The 21,388-nt window shown below is 45.8% G+C and overlaps 1 protein-coding gene across 1 annotated transcript in view; it reads left to right on the top strand.

The window, feature by feature from the left end:
• Nucleotides 1–13,148, top strand: part of LOC149328270 (sphingosine-1-phosphate phosphatase 2-like) — a 63,717-nt gene extending 50,569 nt beyond the window's left edge. Inside the window, exons 3-5 of the mRNA XM_089560099.1 lie at nt 1,557–1,829; nt 4,285–4,401; nt 5,381–13,148. Of these exons, the coding sequence (XP_089416225.1) occupies nt 1,557–1,829; nt 4,285–4,401; nt 5,381–5,569 (579 nt within the window). The 3' untranslated portion in view covers nt 5,570–13,148. The remainder of the gene's footprint in view (nt 1–1,556; nt 1,830–4,284; nt 4,402–5,380) is intronic.
• The last annotated feature ends 8,240 nt before the right edge of the window (nt 13,149–21,388 follow it).

The raw sequence follows: 21,388 nt of genomic DNA, 5'->3' as shown, positions 1-21,388 counted from the left end.
AGCAGCCTGGCAGATTGGCGAGAGGAAGAGAGGGTGGTAGGAAGGGCTTTGTATTCTGAAACTGCCCTATGAGGCTGACATTGGAGAACGCACTGCCCTGATCTGAGTCCGTTGTCGTAGCCAGATAGAGGGGACAGCCGTTTCATTTGGGGCGGCAACGACCTTCGTTTGGAGAGCCGTTGACCATGAAGAATGAACGGTGCGTAGAAGTTTACAAATTTCCAGCGGATACAAACCACCGTGTTGAAGGCTGAATAGTTTATTAAATGTTTAGAAGTTGGTACCTTATTTGTGGGTAATTATCCAAGGCTGAAATAGAACACTGGGCCAGGTGGTAGGACTTCATAGTTCTGGAAGCACGAATTACACGGGCACGAGAGACACACTTGTACACAGGTCAAATTGTATTTACAGCTGTTTAGATTTCTTCACGGTTTTAGTTTTCTTCTTTGCTGGTTCTTACTTTCTCTTCTGTACAAGTGTGTCTTTCATGCTGGCATATTCAGTGCTTCCTATAGTATGAAGGGAAAAATCAAGTCCGGGATTCTTGGACATCAATTTTAATTGTGATGCAGCTGTGGAAAAATTGAAAGGTACTGTTATGGAAATATTGAAGGCATAATGACCCATTCCTCTGATGCGTAGGAAAATCGTCCAGAAAAACTTTTTGAGGAACCTGGTAGTCTAAATTGATCCGGGACCTCCATTACGGCATCCCTCTCAGTGGCACTTGTCTCTTTGAGACGTTGAACCCCACAATTTAAACTTTTTTCCTCCTTAACCCTTAATCTGCCACTCCCGAGATAACTCGGGCTACCACATGTGCACACCCCCTGCCTCTCCCGAGTTAACTCGTTTTGGCTTTCTAACTCACCCCCTGCCGCTCCTGATAATACTTGTGTAAAACAAAACTATGCAAACATGTAGCGCCATCTATGGAGAGACTCCGTAAATTCATAGATCTTGTAAGATAAAAGATAAATTTTAAACAACAGATGGCGCATGTTTCCACATCCGAGTCACTTCGTTCTGGTTTGCGCACCTCAGCCATGAGGCTATGTGCCACACTCGTTCGCGCTTTGACGGACAAAGAAATTCAAAATTGCTTGTGAATTTGGAGTCCAATGATAATGAGAACGAGGAAGGAGCCCACCTAAGTGCCTTGTCGAGTGATGACAGCGATGAAGTCCCCTTGCCACCGAAAAATCCACGTAAGAAGAGGAAATCCGACAGGCCAGATTGGTGCTGGAAGATTTCATTCATTACAACTAATATCTATAAGATTATCCTGAATAAACATGTCTACATGTCCTGCAGAGCATTTTAGTGTGTTACTAGCAAAAAATTTGCAGGAAACTAAAATGCAAAAAAAAACCGGCAGGGTGTGTGCAGATGTAAGAAAAAAAACCTGGCAGCGAAAGGGTTAACAAATGATACCAAATCATCTTGAAGTGGCATCGTCAAGCGGCATTCGCATCTCATTGCTCCGCTAACTGCCTTGTTATTACAACTTCATCGCTGTTCAGTGATCCTCTGTTTTTTCCCTGGTGGTGCAGGACCTGGTGGTAGGCCTGTTGAGTGCGTGGGCGCTTCTGATTCCCTTGGCGGCCGCCTCTGGGCCCATCGAGGCATGGCTGCTGGAACGGCCCTGGGGCGCTCCGCTGGGTGCCGCGCTGCTGCTTCTCGCCTACCCCGCGCCACCCAGGTGGACGCCCGCGCGCGGGGACACCTGCCTTGTCATCACCACGGTGGCCGGCATCTGGGCAGGACAGGCGCTGCTGCCACGGCTGGGACTGCTCGAGCCGCCAGCGCCCACGCTCGGACCAGGGGTGGGTGCCTAGCTGCCTCACTCTGGCGCTTGCTGAAATGCATGTCTGGACTAATTGTTGGTAATCCCTGGTCGACGTAACAACTCAGAAGAGACATGGACAAAGTAGTACAGTATTGTGCATCTTTATCATGAAGACTTTTAAAAATTTCTTGCCTCAATTGCTGGCTCGTTTGCGGTGAAACTGTGCCCATTTTGGTAACTTTTTCTCAGCAGTTTTTACGGCATACTTACCCGGTTCAGCTGCGCATGATGCAAACCTGGAATCGCCTTCCCTGAAATCGATGAGCTGAAAGTCGCCAACGCCGAGTTTTCTCCGAAGGGCACTAAGGGCGGCGTCATCTGTTGTCTGCCGAAGACAGTGCTATGATGCGAAAGGTGCCAAGGTGAGCGTTGCAAGGTTTGCGGGTCCTTTGATGGCGCCACCGCTGCCCATCGGTAGAAAACCAACGCTGCTGGCTCTTTGTTCGATTTCGAGTTCGCATCATGCACAGCTGAACCAAGTAAGTACTGTTGTCAGACTTGCTACAAGACAAAAGTTGCCACAATATGCAAGCTCAGTGCGCAGTTTTACTGCCAATGAGCCAGCAGTTGAGGAAAATTATTTAAAAGTCTTCACAATAAAGATGCACGATACTTTAGTATGGGACAATGCAAATGTCTGCACAGTTTTGTTGACCATTTACTCTGACGTGCCGCAGTGTTGCGTGCAGTCGCTTGTAGAGCTATCCGGTGGTGCAAGATCACTGCAACCTTAATCTGTGATGGCGTGGTGAGGGCTTAAGGCTCGAGCTCAGCCCTTACTACCACCAGTCCTCCTGGGAGTTTCTGATTAACAGCAACCCCCCCCTCCCCTCCTTTTCGGAGTACAAAAACATTAGAGATCACTGTGGCACTCGCATTGGAGAAATGCGTAAGCATGACGTCTCACTATGACGTCACACCAAGCTCACCAAAATGTCGACGTAACACTTCTATACTTTTCACGCCAACTGAGGAAGTCTAGACCCTCAAACCGGAAGTCGATCACTTATCGATCAGTTATCGATCACTTATCGATCAGTTATTGATCACTTATCGATACCTTATTGATACCACAATTAATTGTCTTAATCAAGTTCCATCAGTTGCGCATCTCAGTCTTCAAACTTCGCGCCACGCTTCGTTTTCAAATGTGGCGCCACTTCTGCTCCAGCCCCACCCACTTTTTGGACATTTTTGGCTCTAGTTAATGAACTAATAAACCCACCTTAACCATTTTGCCGCTTGCAAGTCCTCTTTCAATGCTCTATCCGGCAATACCATTCTTTTTCCGATGTACCAGCTAGTTCCTCCGTTATAGGACTGAGATTATCTAGTCCATGCCGAAACTGCCTACATAGCCATACAATGCTTACGCATTAATAAGTTCCCTTGGACCCCTCCCAAAAAAATTTCTGGCTACGTGCCTGCTCCATATAACCATTTGAATGGAATGGCTGTGTGGCTTAGCCTGAGGGAAACTGTGTTGATGTCGACACCTATGTTTCAGTTTTTGGCATAATCATGTTTATAAAAGGTCTGGCTTCAGTGAAAGTGGCCCCTTTGTCTGTAGAGGGCGATAATCTAATAGCACAGGCTAACTTCAGTACAACAATACAGGCCAATAGTGCCAACTTCACCTTATCCTCCATGTCTTTTAAAGCACTGCATCTACTCTGTGCTCCACTTGGCTACAGCAAATCTTGTTTCCATTACTGAGAGGCCCATTCTTCATGTTTTCAGTTTGTAATAATGGAGTAATTACTCATTAGCATCTATTCTTGCTCAGCCATACGGCCGCAAAGGTAAGCTGTACAGCTTGTATGGAATTTCGTTAAAATGGAGAGTTGAGCTAGTTGGTACATACTGCTGGGAAAACACAGCGCTGAGACGACGGACAAAGAAAGAAGAAGACAACAGGACCGGCGCTGACTATCAACGAAAAGTTTATTAGAAACAACACGCCATATATACTCCATCGACAACCAAGAGCTCATGGCAACACCAAAAGAGGTGATTGATGTATCACTATGGATTTGGTGTTGCCATGCGCTCTTGGTTGTCGATGGAGTATATACTGCGTCTTGTTTCTAATAAACTTTCAGATGATAGTCAGCGCCGGTCCTGTTCTCTTCTTCTTTCTTTGTCCCTCGTCTCAGCGCTGTTTTTTCCCAGCACGTTGAAGAAAAATTCTGCATCGAACCCTAGACCATTTCTTTAGCGTGTCAGTCGTTCTCTCAACGGAGCTACCCAAAACGGTTAGAATATGGTAGGGTGAGACCGATTTGGTCAACAAGTTAAAGTGGAAACCATGTTAGACCTAGGGGAATCCCCCAGGGTGAAGTAGGTTTGTAATGTGGGAGTAATTACTTATTAGCATGTTGCAGCTCTGTGTGGCACCTTAGTTTTACGGTTCACCATGTACTTACTTCCAGGCTGCTGCTCTTTACCCAGTCCAGTTTCCTTCTCTCGTTGGGCTTGTGTTCATCGTAGCACGGACAGTTGTGGGTCTCACAGCGAGCATTGTTGTACGGACCCTCGTCAAGGCTGTGGTGAGTCAAACTTGAGCACTCCAGTAAGCATGTGACTGCATGGCCCCATTCTGTATGTTTTGTTTTCAACACATTACCTATTGCATCAGGATGAAATCAAAGACAGGGCAGCCCACATTCTGACCTTTTGCCTGTTTGATATGTGAAGCATGTATGGTAGAATCTCGATGACACGATCACAGCTGATACGAATTTCGGTACGTTAACGAATTTTGTAAAATTCCCTGGCCATAGTGCATTGTGTACATTGGGCAGAATTTCAGATGTTCTGAATGCTTTGTCGCCCCATTACGTATGATAGTGAACGCAGAATCCACAAAAGCACTCATGAGCACTAGGCGCTGCCCTCGCATTGCTGAAGTCGCGCTGATGTAAATAACAAAAAAGATCTGCCTGATTGGATTTGCCCTGCTCCAGCATGTGGATTTTGTGGATTTTTTTGCGACCCCATGAAATTCATATCATCAAGATTCTACATAACTGACAAAACTCCTTCCTGTTGCCGCTTGATTTCCAAGACCTGACCTTTTCTTGCAAGCAATTTTTGGGCCCCCCCCTCCCCTTTTTTTGTTGCATAGCCGCCGCGGTGGCTCAGTGGTTACGGTGCTCGGCTGCTGACCCGAAAGACGTGGGTTTGATCCCGGCCGCGGCGGCTGAATTTCTTTGGAGGAGAAATTCTAGAGACCCGTGTACTGTGCGATGTCAGTGCACGTAAAAGAACCCCAGGTGGTCGAAATTTACGGAGCCCTCCACTACGGCGTCTCTCATAGCCTGAGTCGCTTTGGGACGTTAAACCCCATAAACCAAACCAACCAACCCAAACCCATTTTTTGCACATTCGTGCCCGTGTGCTGCGTGATGTCAGTGCACATTAGATTTTGCTTCGGGCTGTTCATCCTTATAATTTACGATCTGATCTCAGGGAGGAGGAAAGGTAAGGGTGCAGAAATGAGAGCATGGCTGTGTGCGCACATTTCAGACATACCCCCTGCTGTGTGTGCTGCACGGCTGTGACCCCCGACAAGAGTCGAGCCGGCAGAAGGCCACCATTGAGCTTCCCTACAAGTACATCACGTACCTCTCCATGGGGCTCACCATGTCCCTGGGCTCTCCGTGGCTCTTCCAGCTGTTTGGCATCCAAAGGGAAGAGGTGCCCTTGCACATCTAGAGGAAAGAAGTGCCAGAGGTGTACGCGGCGGACACGATTATGTGCACATGCCCCTCGCCTTTGTGTGGGAGCCGTCGTTCGCTCACCGCTCGCCATTGTGGCACGTCCTGGGTGTCACGTGATGTGGTGTTGCGCTGTGCAGCGCGTTATTGCGATGCGTATTTGATGAATTGCGTCAAGTGACAAGGACCTCTCCAGAACAAGCCTAGTAGTGGCAGGGAGCAAAGCTGCTTGCCACACTTTGTAGCCAAGGCTTGCGCTTGCTGTCAGCACTTATTCGTCCGCCGGTTTTCTGTACCACAGCTGTTCATCGAATGGCGCACTGCCACATACATATCGTAAATGGTGGCAATGTTGACTGTGCCCTGTGGCGCACATACAGGGTAGGTCAAAAGTTCCTAGGCCACAGGTTCTGCTTTTGAGCCGTGTAGTCAGTGACAGCACTGAGGGGAGGCGAGGGTCGTGGTCATTTGCCGGGCCACAGAAAAATCTGCTGAGCACTTCGTTCGGACCCTGAAGACGAGGACATTTCATGATGGTGTAGTGCATATTGGGCCCCTTCGCCGTGGATGCACTGCATTTTATTTATTTTATTTTTATGAAAAGCAACCTGCCCATTTCACCCCTCCTACTTACGACTTCTTCACGCCACCCCACCACAAATGTCCTAGCGCTGCCCCCACGTGTAGCGGAGTATTTAAGGCAGCTCTACTGCTCGAAATCTCTTATCTTTCAACTCTCATCTATCTGCACGTGGCAGCGGTGGTGGCTCGGCGGAGCCAGTTGGCAGGCCCGTGCACTTTCCTTTTCATCCTTCTCTCAGTCGCAACCAACCAACCAAATCTCTGGAGGCTGAGAAGTCTCATTCCCTCCCCTTTGTATCTCGGCACCGTCGTAGGTGCCTTAAAGGGACCATGCAATAAATTAACTGAGGTTACATGAAGCAGGCGAGAAATAGGCATTCCATCACTCGTCACCCACGCACAAGAATTTTTGAGCTAACGTCAGTAACAACGAAGTTATGGATGATTAAAAATTACGTTCCTCCTCTCCCCCTTCAGCTTGTACGTGCGGGGCACCAGAAAAAAATAGAGAAAAAAGCTCAGGGACTGGGCCCCGCCCATGGTTACGTCATTCACTGACGTTCGGTTTGCGACTTCCGGTTGTCGCACCCAGCACCCCAGCAGCAGTGTCGGCAGCACCTCTCTGGTCTCTCTTCGGCGTGCATCTGATTCCTTTGCTTGTCACTGCGGCAAAGGCAGTGCGAGTGGCTCCCGAACTCCCGCATGAAAGAGGTGGCAGAGGTAAACTGAAACCCTGGCTCGCGCTTGCCCAGATGATTTTCACGGCTACCGGAAGTGTGCCCGTGACGTCGTGGCTGCTGTGGCCCCAGTGAATGACAGCATGTGGTGACCTGCCGACATCAAGAGACTAGTGACGTCTATTTTCCCAATTTTAGTTTCAAAATCGGTCACTACGAAAACACCAATCGGCTCGCGAATTTTAGAAAACTGTTTTTAAAAATTCATAATAAATTGCCGGCCCAGCTCTGAAGACTCGTAGTTGGTGTCAATGCTTCTTAGCGTCATTTCTAAGCACTGAAAACATTTACAAGCAACTTTTAATTCATTCCATAGTCCCTTTAAATGCCCGAATATACTGCTCAATAGCAGATCCGTTGGCCTGGCAACCTTTTACCAATCCTGTACATACTTTGTGTTGGTTCATAGGACCACAGATTGAAGGTGCAAAAGGTTGTTTGCCTTGCATGCTGGGAAAGCATCTTTTTTCCTTTCTGCCATCACTGAAGTGCATTTCAATGTTGAAAATTCTGACTGCCGTTATGACTGGCTTCACTTAAAGCCGCTACAGCAGCATGGCTCCCAAGAGTCATTTCTCGTTCACTGTTGGACCATCTTGACACTGCCTTCAGCTGGGTTCGCGATGTGTCCACATCTCGCAGCCTGCGCTTCCCAGATTCTGTCACAGCCGATTTCCTGCCGTATACAGGCTGCATGCGAAACCTGCCTTATTTAAATGCTGGGTCAGCAATGCCGTCCCTCTTCGTTGTATGACTATGCGGTGTCTGTTGTTCAAACCCGCTCTACGTATTGGGGCTGGGGGCGTAGGGGTAGCGACATCATTGTAGCACCATTTTAAATGAAGCTGCCATCAGTCGTTGCATTTAACAGAAATATGGAACAGCTTCTGAGCTTCTGGTATGTATGTTTCTTTCTTTTTTGGCAGACAAAATCATCTCCTTATCTGTAAAGATCTTCAAGAAAAAGCAGCTGCAGATAGTGCTTTGCTGTACAAAGCTATTTTTCGCCGTGTAAAAATCTAATATGAAAATTCATTACTATTTCTCTTGAAAGATAAATTTTCTGTGATCTAACTGAGGTGTTTATAGTTGGATACAGCTTAAGTCTGCAGTGAAGCTCCGCCCACATTCAGCCTCTGCGCACAGATTTCCTTCACGACATAAAAGTAGTCCGCTGCTTAAATGTTTCTTGTTACTTAAACGAGAAGCTCATCACAAGAAAAAAATTATGAGCTCTAGAATTCTGATGTGCGGATTGTTTGAAACACTCGAACATTAAAAAACTGAAAGCATAAAAAGCTGCGATTGGGCAGCGGATTAATACAAGACGCCACGGCCCAGTGTTGGCAACTGCCGTTTTTTTAAGTTGTATCCTACTATAGTGCAATAGTATTAGCTGCCACAGTGCTTAGGGGGCCAGTAATGAAATTTCCGCAGTGGCCCATGACAGACCAGGACTGTATAAGTCATTATGCCTGTCTCACCTATGGTCAGTATAGTGGCCCTTGTTATGGCTAGTTCCTATTGCAGTGCGCCATCCAGGAAGACATGCCCATCGCGAAGTGTTTAGGCAAGTGAGGTGAGTGAACACACATGTCTGGCTGTGCATTTTCCAGTGAAGCATGCATCAAAGTTCGTCTTTACATGTTGCAAAAGTGCAGTTTTTAACACAGGTGTCATTCACTAGCAGGAATGAAGCAGCGTTCATGGTTAAAAAGCTGCCATGTAATAGTTACATCTGCAGTTGAAGGCTCGCATAACTGAAAGGACATGATTGTGGTGAGCATGAGTTCCACGCTGTCATTTGTGCCAAAGTGAATGAAACTTTTAATGACGATAAATAAATATGGCACAAAGCTGCTTATGTATATAAAAAGTTATATTTTAGATTTTGCACTCGTGTTTGCCGTGTGGCCATTTTGTGGATGTCTGCACTTTTTAAGCTGGTTTTGAGTCCAGGGCACCGTCAGACGTGCACAGTTTCTTGCTGTGCTTTTTGCGGCATTTGTGTGTTGCGCGCGTTGTTGTAGACCAACCTTGCACGTGCTGTAGGACAGGACTTCCGGACTTCAGGACTTAGGGAAGCTGGTCCACTGCCTGTAATGTCCACTAGCATGCTAGGACTGAAACTAAAGACGCTATACTTAGTTTGATGACCTGAATGGTTGATCATCTTGTTGTTTGCAGTGTTCATTGAGTAAGATGTGTTGATGTTGCACAGTGCTATTGCACAGTGATGTTGCATAGTGATGTTGCACAGGCTTCTTGCATGTCATTGAGTAAGATGTGTTGATGTTGCACAATGCTGTGGCTTCTGGCATGTCATTGAATAAGATGTGTTGATGTTGCACAATGCTGTGGCTTCTTGCATATCTAATAGCCTCTCTGTTTAGCTCACTGCTAGCGCTGACTCTGTTTTGTGCCTGACATGCCTGGTGTGTCATGTGGTGGTTATACTGCGTGTTGTTGGCAGTGCTGTTTTTAATGGTTATAGCACTAATATAATGCAAACTGACTTGCATGCTTAAAGAATCTTCTAATACTGCTCCGAATATTTGCGTGCGGAAAATGAGAGTTGTACACGGGCATAGTATACTGACGTTTTGGTTCAACGAAGAAGCTTTCTTGTGTGGATTGGTGCATTCTCTAGGGTCAGAGGAACAAAACAGTGCAAACAGTACGACAGTAGAAGACAAATTTCTATATTCTGAGAATTAGCAGAGGCACCTTTGTACAAGTGTGCAAGAAGTGCAAATATACATGAAAAGGTCCCCATGGTCAATGCTGTGGTTTTATTTGAATACCCGATGCTGTACAGAACATATCAAGCCCTTTGCTGTGTCTGAAATCATCTGAGAGCTCCAAGGAATAATGCTTTTGTTTTTTGGAGCAGGTGCGAGATTTGTTCAAAACCTTGCATATCAAAGTAAAGTATGTAAGTGTTAAAATGTAGATATATCTTTGCAGTTTTTTTTTACAAGACAAAGTTACAGCAAGCAAAGTATCTGGCACATGTGACTGCTTTGTCTACTTAGCTGTGTTTTGTCAAGTGTAAATCCAGCACGTTTGAAGACTGAATGTGAAAGTGTTGCAGTCTCATATCTGCTTGCACGTGATTGAAAGCGAGTATGATTTCTCGAGTCAGATGTTTGTATTTACTAGCTCTAGTTAAGCAAATGTCGATTGTTGGAAACATTTACTGTCATAGAAACTGTTCGCATGAGACGTTGTTGCCAGAATCGAAAGCTGGTCTAGTTGCTCTCCTCGGGAACAGCATTCTGTGGCTATGGAGTGCAGTCTACGAGCCCGAGACGCTGACTTTCACTAATGTTGCGTTCGCACACGTTCCCGAGCCAAAGGCACAGGCCTGTGAACTGTAGTGCATATTTGTAGCTTCCACTGCGTAGCCACAGAAAGCTGTTCTCAAGTATAGTGCTTAAAGGTGCACTGAAGAGGAATCTGAACTCGTATTTTTACTGCAGGAACTCGATCTACATGTTCCGAGCGTTCTTGGAAACTATGAATTTATTGCCCTGTGTGGCCGATTTCTCTAATTAAATCGGATTAACATCGAGCTCCCGCCTTTTTCCTTTAAATTTCCCGCAAACAGTGGGAGGAGTCAACCAACCTTTCACCCAGTCCTGTGGCGGCTTGCCGCTCTGCCATTGGCGGAGTGACAGGTACTGGTCATCAAAAGCAAAGAGTCCACGCGTATTTTTATTGCGAAAGCAATACTAGTTGCACTTTCAGCCCGTCGCATAGCGAGGCCGGTAGCTATCATATTAGCATATTGCATTGGATTGGATTGGATTGTATAACCGATGCATCACCACAAGTCTAACCACAAGCACCACCACCAGCTACACTACCAGTTGAACCATGGCGTAGCTACGGATATTGCTTTTGCAATTACCGGGCTTAACCAAGCTAAGCCACAGCCATTTTTTATTTCCGTGAACCTAATTTGCAGCTACGCAGGCTCTGACTAGACCTATTCATTCATGGAAACCTAAAAGAAACAAAATAAAAGTGAAAGCAAAGCCGCCACGCGACTGCCTGAAAGGCACTCCATGCGTCGGTCGACTCCTCCCACCGTATGCAGGGAATTAAAAAAAAAAAGGTGGGAGCCGGACGTTAATCCGATTTAATTAGGGAAATTGGCTGCATAGGAAAATAAATCAGAGTTGCTAAGAATGCTGGGAACGTGCAGATCGGGTTCCCACGGCAAAAAGACGAGTTCAGGTTCCTCTTCAGTGCACCTTTCATTTCCAGATACAACACCACAAAAGCAGAAAGCAAAAAAAAAAATTCACAAAGAGGGGATACAGACAGAATGAGTGCTGTCTCGCATGGAGAACAAGCTGGTGCGATTATCCCTGCACAGGGTTCAGTGTATTTATTCCTTCTGATCACGTTTTCTACACTGCTGTGTATAGTTGTGCTATGACCTAGTATTGGTGCTAATGCCAAAATACAGGTGTGCACTGTGCCAGGGGGGGGGGGGGGGGTCACACACATCATTCTTTTTTTGTCTGGCTTTACTTTTCAATCTATTTAAGACTACATGATTATCATGAGAGTTCTGACAGTGTGTAAAAAAAAATGGAAGGCATAATAGAGGATATTCAAAATTCCACAAGTGCGCTTTCCCGCATAACAATGTTGCCCAAACAAGATGGCTGACCATGCGTTTCCAGCTGAAACAAAGCAAGAAAGACTGTTTTTTTGTTTGATTCTTCCAAAATATGTTTCTTACATTCTATCCCCACCTTTAGTGCCTGTCCTGTAGGCCACGTAGTTCCTTTATAGCGAAGTCGGCCATCTTGTTTGGGGCAAAATTGTTATGCGGGAAAGTGCACTTGCGGAATTTTGAATATCCCCTATTGAAGTGCAAAATGAGTTTTCTGCTTAGTATGACTGAACGTTTCTATTTCCTTTGGAAAAATTGAGTGACAGGTTCCGTGCTTTAGCAGTGCTTGCATGCAGAGATATTGCATGTAAAGGGAGATTTGTATTTATAATTTGCCGTCTATTGATATAATGCGGAGCTATAAGTGAGGTCTGCGTATTGTTAAAAAATAAATGCCCTTAAACCGATTCGTTTTGTTAACCTCTTGATATTTAAGCGAGCTTGGCACCAAAAGGTGTGGGCTGAAAATGTTCATCCAGTTCGCTGTTCCTCCATTTTTTTTATGTGCACCTGAAAAGTTTGCACTGTTATGTTTAGACAGAATCCTTGTAGGCACAGGTAAATATTTACCTGGGTTACACTTCGAAAGTCATGTCTTAAAAAACTCTCTACAAGTATTTTAAGCTCGGACAAAGTATTTTAAGCTCGGACAGAAGTTTCTTAGATCGAATCCAAGCCATGGTGGCTGCATTTCGATTGAGGCAAAATCGAAAAATGCCCAAGTGTTGTGCGATGTCGGTGCACGCTAATGGGCCCCATGTGATTGAAATTAATCCACTGCTGCACCTCTCATATCTGGTGCTTTAAACCCTATTAACTGATCCGCAACTGATTCAAGCTCAGATTTGGCCAGATTTTTGCCCTCTGAATCATGAATACTGAGCTTATCCACCCTTACCTAGTGAGAGCTCGATTGGTTACATATGTTTGTACAGCGTGATTGAGCCAACTGTGGCTGTATTGAAGTCGCACCAAGAAGTCATTATTGACTTGTTCTGTAGTCTTACTGCGAGACGCCTAGTCATGGAGGCATTATCCATGTTTTTAGCATGGAAAATGCCGCTTCAGCAATGTCTATGTTACCTAACCTTGATGAACTTATGAAGCAACCTACTTTCATGGTGGACGTTTATTTTTAGTAAATGAAATTGCATGTGGCAGGTATGTAATTACTACTTGGGAACTGTATTGCCCGTGTTAGTTTGAAGCAGAACAAATCATGTTGCAGCCCGGTCTAAAAAATTTTTCTGAAAATTAAGCTCAAATCTTGCGTTAATGAAGCAGCACCTGATGCAGAAATGTATTGTCTGATATCTGTTAGCAGAGTGGAGATTGCACAAATGAGTCTGTACAAAATTCGAGAATGTGACCAATGCCATGTCCTTTGAGTGCACTAACGCAAAACTTGTGCTGTAATTTAATTATGTGGCCTTTACCTTCATTGTTGCCAAGATATTAGGAGTGTGTTTATGCTTTGCACAGGGATGCTGGAGGTGTGCTCTTGGCTGTCACCTAATTTGGATGGTCAAGAGATCTCGTTTTGAAATAAAAAGGGTTGTGTGCAGGCATGGCCAAAATTTTATTCACTTTGTAGCCTTACAGACAGCAGTGTGCACTATGCGCAGCAGAGGGCGCCACTGGTACAGTTGCAATCTTGCGCATTCTGAATCACCATTGCCAGCACATAAAATGCAGTGCAAACCGTTTCTCCTCAGCTTACGTGCACTTGTGCAGTGTGTCTTCAACCTGTTTGGGTATTTATGCATAGATTCCGGGTGTATATTTAAAGCAAATGCATAGTTAAGTGGACGCAGATGCTCTTTTGTTTGGTTTGCAGCTTCTGAGGCCACACTAAATTTCTCATGCTTGTTCAAACTTAGCCGTTCTTGAAATTCATATCTTGACAGATCTTTTTTTTTTTGTGAGAACGGAGTCTGCATTTAATCAGAACACACAGCTGCAGCAAGTGTCATTGTGCAGTTGCAAGTAGTGAATGTACTACAACTTCGTCACTCAAGAATTGTGAAAATTTCTAACGAAATATTCTCTATCACACAGTGAAAGGCAGCTCACAGTCAACGACACCAACTATTTAACAGTAGCAGGGGCTGCCAAGCTGTTGGCTGTGAGGTCACCTCGCAGGGAAAGCGACTGTACCATTTCTCAAACTGCAGGCCACACAACGCTGTTGTCAAAAGATGCCGGAACTTTGCGACTAATTGTGTTGCACTTCTGACACGCCCCTCGTAGGCTTTGTCTGCGTAACCCTCCCTGCGTGCATGCTAAGCTTAACCACAGCCAGACTGCTTAGTTTGTCATGCAGTCGAGTTTGTTATTTGCAGCGCTCTTCAGTATCTTAACAACTAGCTGATACTTACGTGTTGTTTAACTTTATTTTGCATGCATGCAGTGCATGCATTGGTCCGCTGTTGAACAAGTTAACTTCTCAGGGATTCATGGAAGACCATCCAGCCAGTCCAGTAGAGTGAAATGCTATTTGAACAAACTTAACAGCACCATAAGGGAATGTTCACTGGAATAAAAAATTGCTTTCTTGAAAATCGAAATGAGCACATAACTTATTTTTATGAACAAAAGTAAATTTTAAGCATTCAGAGAATTCATAATGGTATTTGTTCCACGGTACTGAAATTTCCACGCTTGTCTTATGTACAGTCTATGTCAAAGGTAACCACGCTGCGTGGTTTGCTTCTAGCTCATACAGTGGAGCCCTTACAGCTTCCCTGAAGCTGAAATGCCCCGCCACGGTGTCTCAGTCGTTACGGCGCTCGGCTGCTGGCCCGAAAGACGCGGGTTCGATCTCGGCCACGGCGGCCAAATTTCGATGGAGGCGAAATTCTAGAGGCCCGTGTACTGTGCGGTGTCAGTGCATGTTAAAAGAACCCCAGGTGGTCGAAATTTCCGGAGCCCTTCACTACAGCGTCCCTCATAGCCTGAGTCGCATTGGGACGTTAAACCCCAATAAATTAAATGAAATGAAGCTGAAATGGTTATTAAAGGTAAATACTAGGGGTCTTCTTACCTTCTAACACCTTTTGATATTTAGGAAAGCCACAAGGGCTCCACTGTACAAGCTAGAAGCAAATCATGCAGCCTGGTTACTTTTGACAAAGACTGTACATGGAATTTTTTGATGGAATGCATTAATTTGGTGCTAAATTTTTTGTTCACCATTACCAGCTTTGTAATTGGGCATTTCCCATATACCTTTATGCGCCTTTCTTCAATTCATGCTGGGTATCAAAGCTTCCAGCTTTTATAAACTTTAGTGCCTGTTTTACTGAAATTCTTGTTGCATTTCCTTCAGAAACAGGTCTTTCCTTGGCTTCTTCCCAATACAAAGACAGGCATGGGTCAATATGCTAAGCTACGGCTCAAGCTAAAAGCCAGCCACATAGGCATACGTGAAGAAAGTAGATGTCAAATCTCAAGATCTTTGCATGTTCATGTATTGTTGAATCAGGTTTTTGGTCTGTGCTAGTTGGTTCATTACTATCAACTGACTAATTCTGCGTGAAAGAATGAGGACACGAAAAAACGCACAACTGTGAAAGCTTTCCTGTCAACAGATTAATCCAGCAACCATCCTGTGTTGCGTGTTTTTTTGTGTCCTCGTTCCTTCGTGCTAGATAATCTATTCGCATATTCTGGTGTGAAGTTTTGCAAACTGGGCAGCTTCAGGATCGCAAAGTGAGATTTAATTCTCAAAACTTCCTGCATGTCCGTCAAAATGATGTATTCTGTTTCAAAAACAGCACATCAGTGTTTCCCAAACGTTTGCTAAGCAAGTAGCAGCGTGCTGAAACTTAATCAGATGAAACATATTTGGACTGCTTAAATAAAGTTCAGACACAAATTTTAATGAGCTCATTTGACTGTAAAGTTTGAGCAACATCTGTTCAAGTGGTATTTCACTGTATCAAACTGTAGATTTAAGTTCTGTTCTGTTGCAAGAATGCGAAGCATTTCACTGAAGCCTCGAGCATGTTTTTTTCAAGCGAAGCTTTGAATGTCCTATTAGGCAGAATAACACGTAGGTTCTCACGCGTAATCCTTAGCTTTAGTGCCTTTGGAAGAAACCTGCCAAGTCTGTTGGAAAATGAAGTGCTGCCGTGACGTCTGAAAACTGTGGCAACCCTTGAATATTGATGGCCCCACATTTTGGCACGAAAGCTTTTGACAACGCATTTGCGCCATTGCATTTTTTCCAATGTGCCACACCTAAGCAAAGTGAGTTTGACGTGATGTCAGTGCTGCGTTGCATGTGAGCCCTGCAAACTGCCAAGTGTATTTACCCAAAGGATTTACTTGAAACGCCTGTAGTGCCTGTGTTGCATTATTGGCACTCTACTGTACCCTCAGGGGCGGCTTGATTAGCATTCTTCTGGGGTCGGCGTTTTTGCACTAAGCGTGTTTGGAACAACTTATGTAAATATAAGCATGAACATTTCACAAGACATACATCTGGGAACACTGCGTCATGTTCTGTCATATTTCTGCATGTCTCTCAAAAAATGCGCATCCTTTTCGAACCATGATCGGGTGAGGTCATAACCCCATTTTGCCCGAACACTGCATTCAGGTGTCTTGAAGCTGAGTAGACTCTGCACCTAATTCACACAGTATGCTTAACCCTTTCAGGCGCTTTGTACACAATTGCGCAAGTGGCAAACTTACAGCTTTTTCTGAGAAATGGGAGCACTTAACAGTTATTTTATTATTTCAGTCAAACTGAGCACCCTTGTTGCAAATAAGATGCTTTTTGTACCTGTAGCAAATGCGGCAAATAATATTTCGCATGAGAGTGAGCTAGCTGGTAGCACTTTCTCCGCCGTTTTTGTGCAGACAGATTTTGCTGCGTGTGAAAACATCAATTGTTTTTGCTCAGTTTCGAGCGTAATGTGAATCTTTGAAACACAAAGTGATTCCATGATCCCTTGGGTGTTTACCTGACACACGAGAACATTTCGATGTTGACTATTTCTAACAAATCTGACACTTCGTACGGAATTCTCCACATCGTTGTAAAAACTCACCTGCGGGTCTTTCATGTTCGAAAACTAACAAATTCCCTTTCTTAAGGCCAAAATAAACTACTTAGGTGAAAAAACAATTCATTTCAGTCGAAACCAAAAATGGTGCCTGAAAGGGTTAAAATGCTGTTAGCTGGCAGCAGAAATATTTTAAATTCGCACAACTTGTTTGCTGTGATCTGTACATGTCTATTGGCACACTGCCCATGTGAAAGTATTTTTTCCTTGTTGAAAACAAACTGCTGCACCATGAAGGTGGAGCAGTTGTGGTAAATGTGTCGAATTGTATTTTAAGTTTGGTTGCACTGCTGTGAAATAAAGCTGCATTCCTTCATTTGTCTCTGTGCAAAATACACAATATATTCGCCAACATCAGTTTGGAGGCCTCGGATCCATACTACCTAAGTGGTGTATATGCAGGTGTTATCACATTTGCTTGGTAGAGACGACATAGTTCTAAAGCTAAACCACATAGACGAAGAGAGAGGCAACAAATGTCCAGATTATTTAACGAGGTCTACACACAACTGACGGCAGATGCACAGGAAAAAAAAAAGCTGTGTTACAAAGAAAACTTGCAATTCTAAATTACACGCTCGTATGCCTGTTCATCACTCTTACATACCAAGACATATACGTATCAGGCTTGTTCTTCAAGAATCCTCGGCGGGCCAGGGTTCACTTTTGTGGTCCCGCTAGCATTGGACACCCAGCTTTGGGGCAGAATGCACACTCTGCCGACTCTTCAGGGTTCAGTTTTGTAGTCCCGTTGGCAATGGACACCTGGCTTTGGGGCAGAACGCTACTCTACTCTCTCTACTCTCTCTCCTACTCTACTCCCTCTCCAGACTTCCGAACATAATGGCACCTCCCACCCTTGGCCACTAAAACAGAGAAAGACTCCTCATGCAGACAGACAAAAAAAAATTCGCTGTGGCTTAGCTTTGTTAAGCCTGGTAATTGCAAAAGCAATATCCGTACCTACGCCATGGTACAGCTGGTAGTGTAGCTGGTGGTGGTGCTTGTGGTTAGACTTGTGGTGATGCATTGGTTATACAATCCAAGCCAATCCATTCCAATGTAATCTACTCTAATCTAATGTAATCTAATCCAATCCAATGCAATCAAGGTCAAATGAAGGTCAATGGTGGTCACCGCCGCGGCACGGCAAAGGCGTGAAAGTGCAAGTAGTATTGCTTTCGAAATAAAAGAAAGCTCACTTACATAAGGGTGTTCTAGCTTTTCATACCAAGTCACCGGGAATTCGTAACACGGTGCGAGAATGAGGCATCTGCTATTACACAAGAAGGAACGTTAATCAGATTTGGTAGAATGAAAATGTCCATGCCACGATGAATACGTGATGTGTAAGGAAAAGTTCATACCAAACACAACATAGTCTGCTTGCTGCGAAAAATGTGTACAAAGGAGCAGATGCCTTTCAAAAGGGGCCTTCCAACGAGTTGCATCGACCTACTGGCGATTTTCATAACCTACAGAGTTTTGATCGCCGATTAAAATCGTGACGGCACTCAAGCTTCCCCGCAGCGCACAACGCCAAGTGCGGGGCGCTTGATGACGTCATCGAAGATATGGCACACTTCAAAGGCATAAATTCTGCTTTGAAGGGAAAGAACAAACACCACAAAAGGCAAAGCCCGCCGACCATTGTTTGGCAGCATCCAATGAGGCACTGCATGTGGCATGACGGCAGCGGCACACCTTCCCTGACGTCACAATGAACTTCCCCGCACTCTTCCAGTGCTTTGGGGAGAAAACCAAAATTCAGTCGTCGATTACGTCACTATTTTAAATGCTAGTGCAAAACACTTGGCATGCTTCACCTGCAGTCTATATAGATTTGCATCCTTGAATATCGCGAAATTCTCAAAAAATGATGCCGTTGCCCTTCCGGAGGATTGGAGGAACTACCCCAAAACTTGAGATTAGCCAGGAAGAATACGCCGAGCTGGCCAAAAATCTCAGCTGGAGCAATGGGTTATACTAAGGAAATTGCAATCAAATACTTGTATAAGCCCATGATCCGCATTGCGCCTTCTGCGGCTAACTTATGTAGTGGTATGGCATGGCAGAAAAAAATCCAGACATTGCGAGAATCAATGAGACCCAGAACTGAGGACTGGCAGGCGGCGCTGTCCAGTTCGCACCCTGAAGGCCTGGTGAACGCGGCAAAAGCCATGTGGGCTCCTGGAATGAGGGCCCACCCAAGTAACCTTGAATAATTCTGAAAAATTGGTAAACTGGTTTTTGAGGAAAGGAAATGGAGCAGTATCTGTCTCACATATCTCGGCGGACACCTGAACCGCGCCGTAAAGGAAGGGAGGAAGGCGCGGGAGTGAAAGAAGAAATGGGCGCTGTAGTGGAGGTCTTGGCAGAAAAATTGGCAGTGGCTTATCTCGTCTATGCCAGGATATACGTAGCGAAAGCGGAGGCGAGCGCAACGACGAGGCAAGCGGTGTGGCGTCATGCCAGATGGCGCGCGGCGTCCGCCAGCTGAGGCGGTTGCTAGGCAACGGCTCAAGGTCGGTCTCTGTGCCTCCTTGGAGCACCGCCAAAACTAAATCGCAAGTTCGCGGCCAATGTAGCTTTCGCTACAATAATTTCGACCACCTGGGGATCTTTAACGTGCACTGACATCGCACAGCACACGGGCGCCTCTTGCGTTTCGCCTCCATCGAAACGCGGCCGCCGATTTATTTTGTCCATTAAACGTTTTTAGAGCGCAGCTCTTTGGCGCGGCGTTGCCGTTGTCCGTTGTAACCTGCAGTGAACACCTTAGTCGCTCTTTATAAATTGCGGAACCAACGGAGCCGCAGCTTCGAAAGCAAAGGAAAGGCGCATAATTGCCCTCTTGGAACAGTGGACACCTCTATCGTGCTTTAAGCTACGTGGCGGTAGTGACAGATGTGCGCTGCCTGCACGGGTGATGAAGCGACAGTAGCTGCGGTGGACTCCTCTTCATCCACCCTCCTCACACTACCTCTCCCTCCAGACACGTCCCCAGAGGCTGCAGAGGAAGCCGCCATTGCACTTGCTATCACCCGCACGGAAGCCCGGTATATCTTAAGTGACTCTAAAACTGCGATTCTAAATTTTGCTCGAGGCCGAGTCCATGTCCCTGCTTTTGACATACTGGACTCGCCCGATGCACCCCCGCCCCGCCAAGTGGAGCTGATATGGGTGCCTGCGCACTCCGGGAATCCCGGAAACGAGGCCGCCAACCTTTTAGCCCGAGGTTCTTTAAACCGGGCTCAGGTGGCCTCGGATCGAGGATTCACGAAGGATCGCATGCACTCATTCAGTGAGCTGACCCAGGCATACAGAGCCTCACGCCAGCTCTACCCCCGCCCCACCCCTCCCTAGATAACAGACACGCAACACTCTGGCGCAGATTACGAACACATACTCTCCCCTCGCCCCTTACCCTAACCCACTATCATCCCTCCTTCCCCACTCCTGCTTGCGCCCTATGCCCAGAACCCTTCGCTTCTTCCCTCCACATCCTCTCCCTCTGCCCGGCGGACCCTCCCCCGCGGGACTATAGAGAACCTCAAGACCTGGGAGGACTGGGAGACCCTGCTGCGCTCGGAGGACCCGGCCTTGCAGATCATCGCCACCGGCCGTGCTGCCAGTGTTATGGACCTTAGGAACATAAACACTTGAGTGCAGTGGGGTCCTGCGGGGACCCTGGGGCGTGCCCCGAATTCCTGTTAAAATAAAGTTTTTCTCTCTCTCTCTGCACGCGTTGGCATTGACAACGTTGTGCCATTTTGAGGTAAGGAAGTGCACATAACTAATTCCCTGAATCCCTTGGTTCCCTTAGTGGACGCCTGAATCGAACTTATAGGTACGTGGGGTGATGAGAGAGAGATGTGGGCTGCAGGCATTGGCAACGTTGTGCCAGAAACGCGGCACAAGCCATAGGCCGTCGGCGTTCATTGTGTTCATTGGCGTTGGTGTTGACAATATTGAATTAGAAATATTATAGCGCAAACAAAGACACGGACAAAAAAGAGAGGAAACACACACACAAGCGCTAACTGTCAACTGAATTTATTCGGTGAAAGCCACACCTTTTATAGGCCGAAGGATCGTGAGAAAAAATGACAAAAAAACAAAACAAAGGTTCGCTGATGCACTCGCTGCCAAGTTTCTGTATGTGGTAGGCTTCTAGGCTTATCCGTGCTGTCCTGTCTTTACTTTTGCCAAGAACCTTTGTCTCCTCAAACCGGGCCACGCATGCTGCACACTTACTTACATGTGCAACAAGATGCTTGTATTTATCGCTTTTATTTTCTAAATTTAGGGCGTGTTCCCCTAGACGGTCGTTGACACAACGTCCAGTTTGGCCTACATAAAACTTTCCACAAGACAGGGGAATGGAATAAACCACTCCAGTGGAACACCTTACAAACGGTTTCTGATGTTCCACTGGAGTGGTTTATTCCATTCCCCTGTCTTGTGGAAAGTTTTATGTAGGCCAAACTGGACGTTGTGTCAACGACCGTCTAGGGGAACACGCCCTAAATTTAGAAAATAAAAGCGATAAATACAAGCATCTTGTTGCACATGTAAGTAAGTGTGGAGCATGCGTGGCCCGGTTTGAGGAGACAAAGGTTCTTGGCAAAAGTAAAGACAGGACAGCACGGATAAGCCTAGAAGCCTACCACATACAGAAACTTGGCAGCGAGTGCATCAGCGAACCTTCTTTATCTCTGTTCCAGGCTGAGATT

This window comes from Amblyomma mixtum, chromosome 9 (genome assembly GCF_055824585.1).
Source record: "Amblyomma mixtum isolate Tamu chromosome 9, ASM5582458v1, whole genome shotgun sequence".
In the NCBI taxonomy this organism is placed as follows: domain Eukaryota; kingdom Metazoa; phylum Arthropoda; class Arachnida; order Ixodida; family Ixodidae; genus Amblyomma; species Amblyomma mixtum.
Note: the sequence above shows the minus strand (reverse complement) of the source record. Positions and strands in the feature narration are given on the sequence as shown.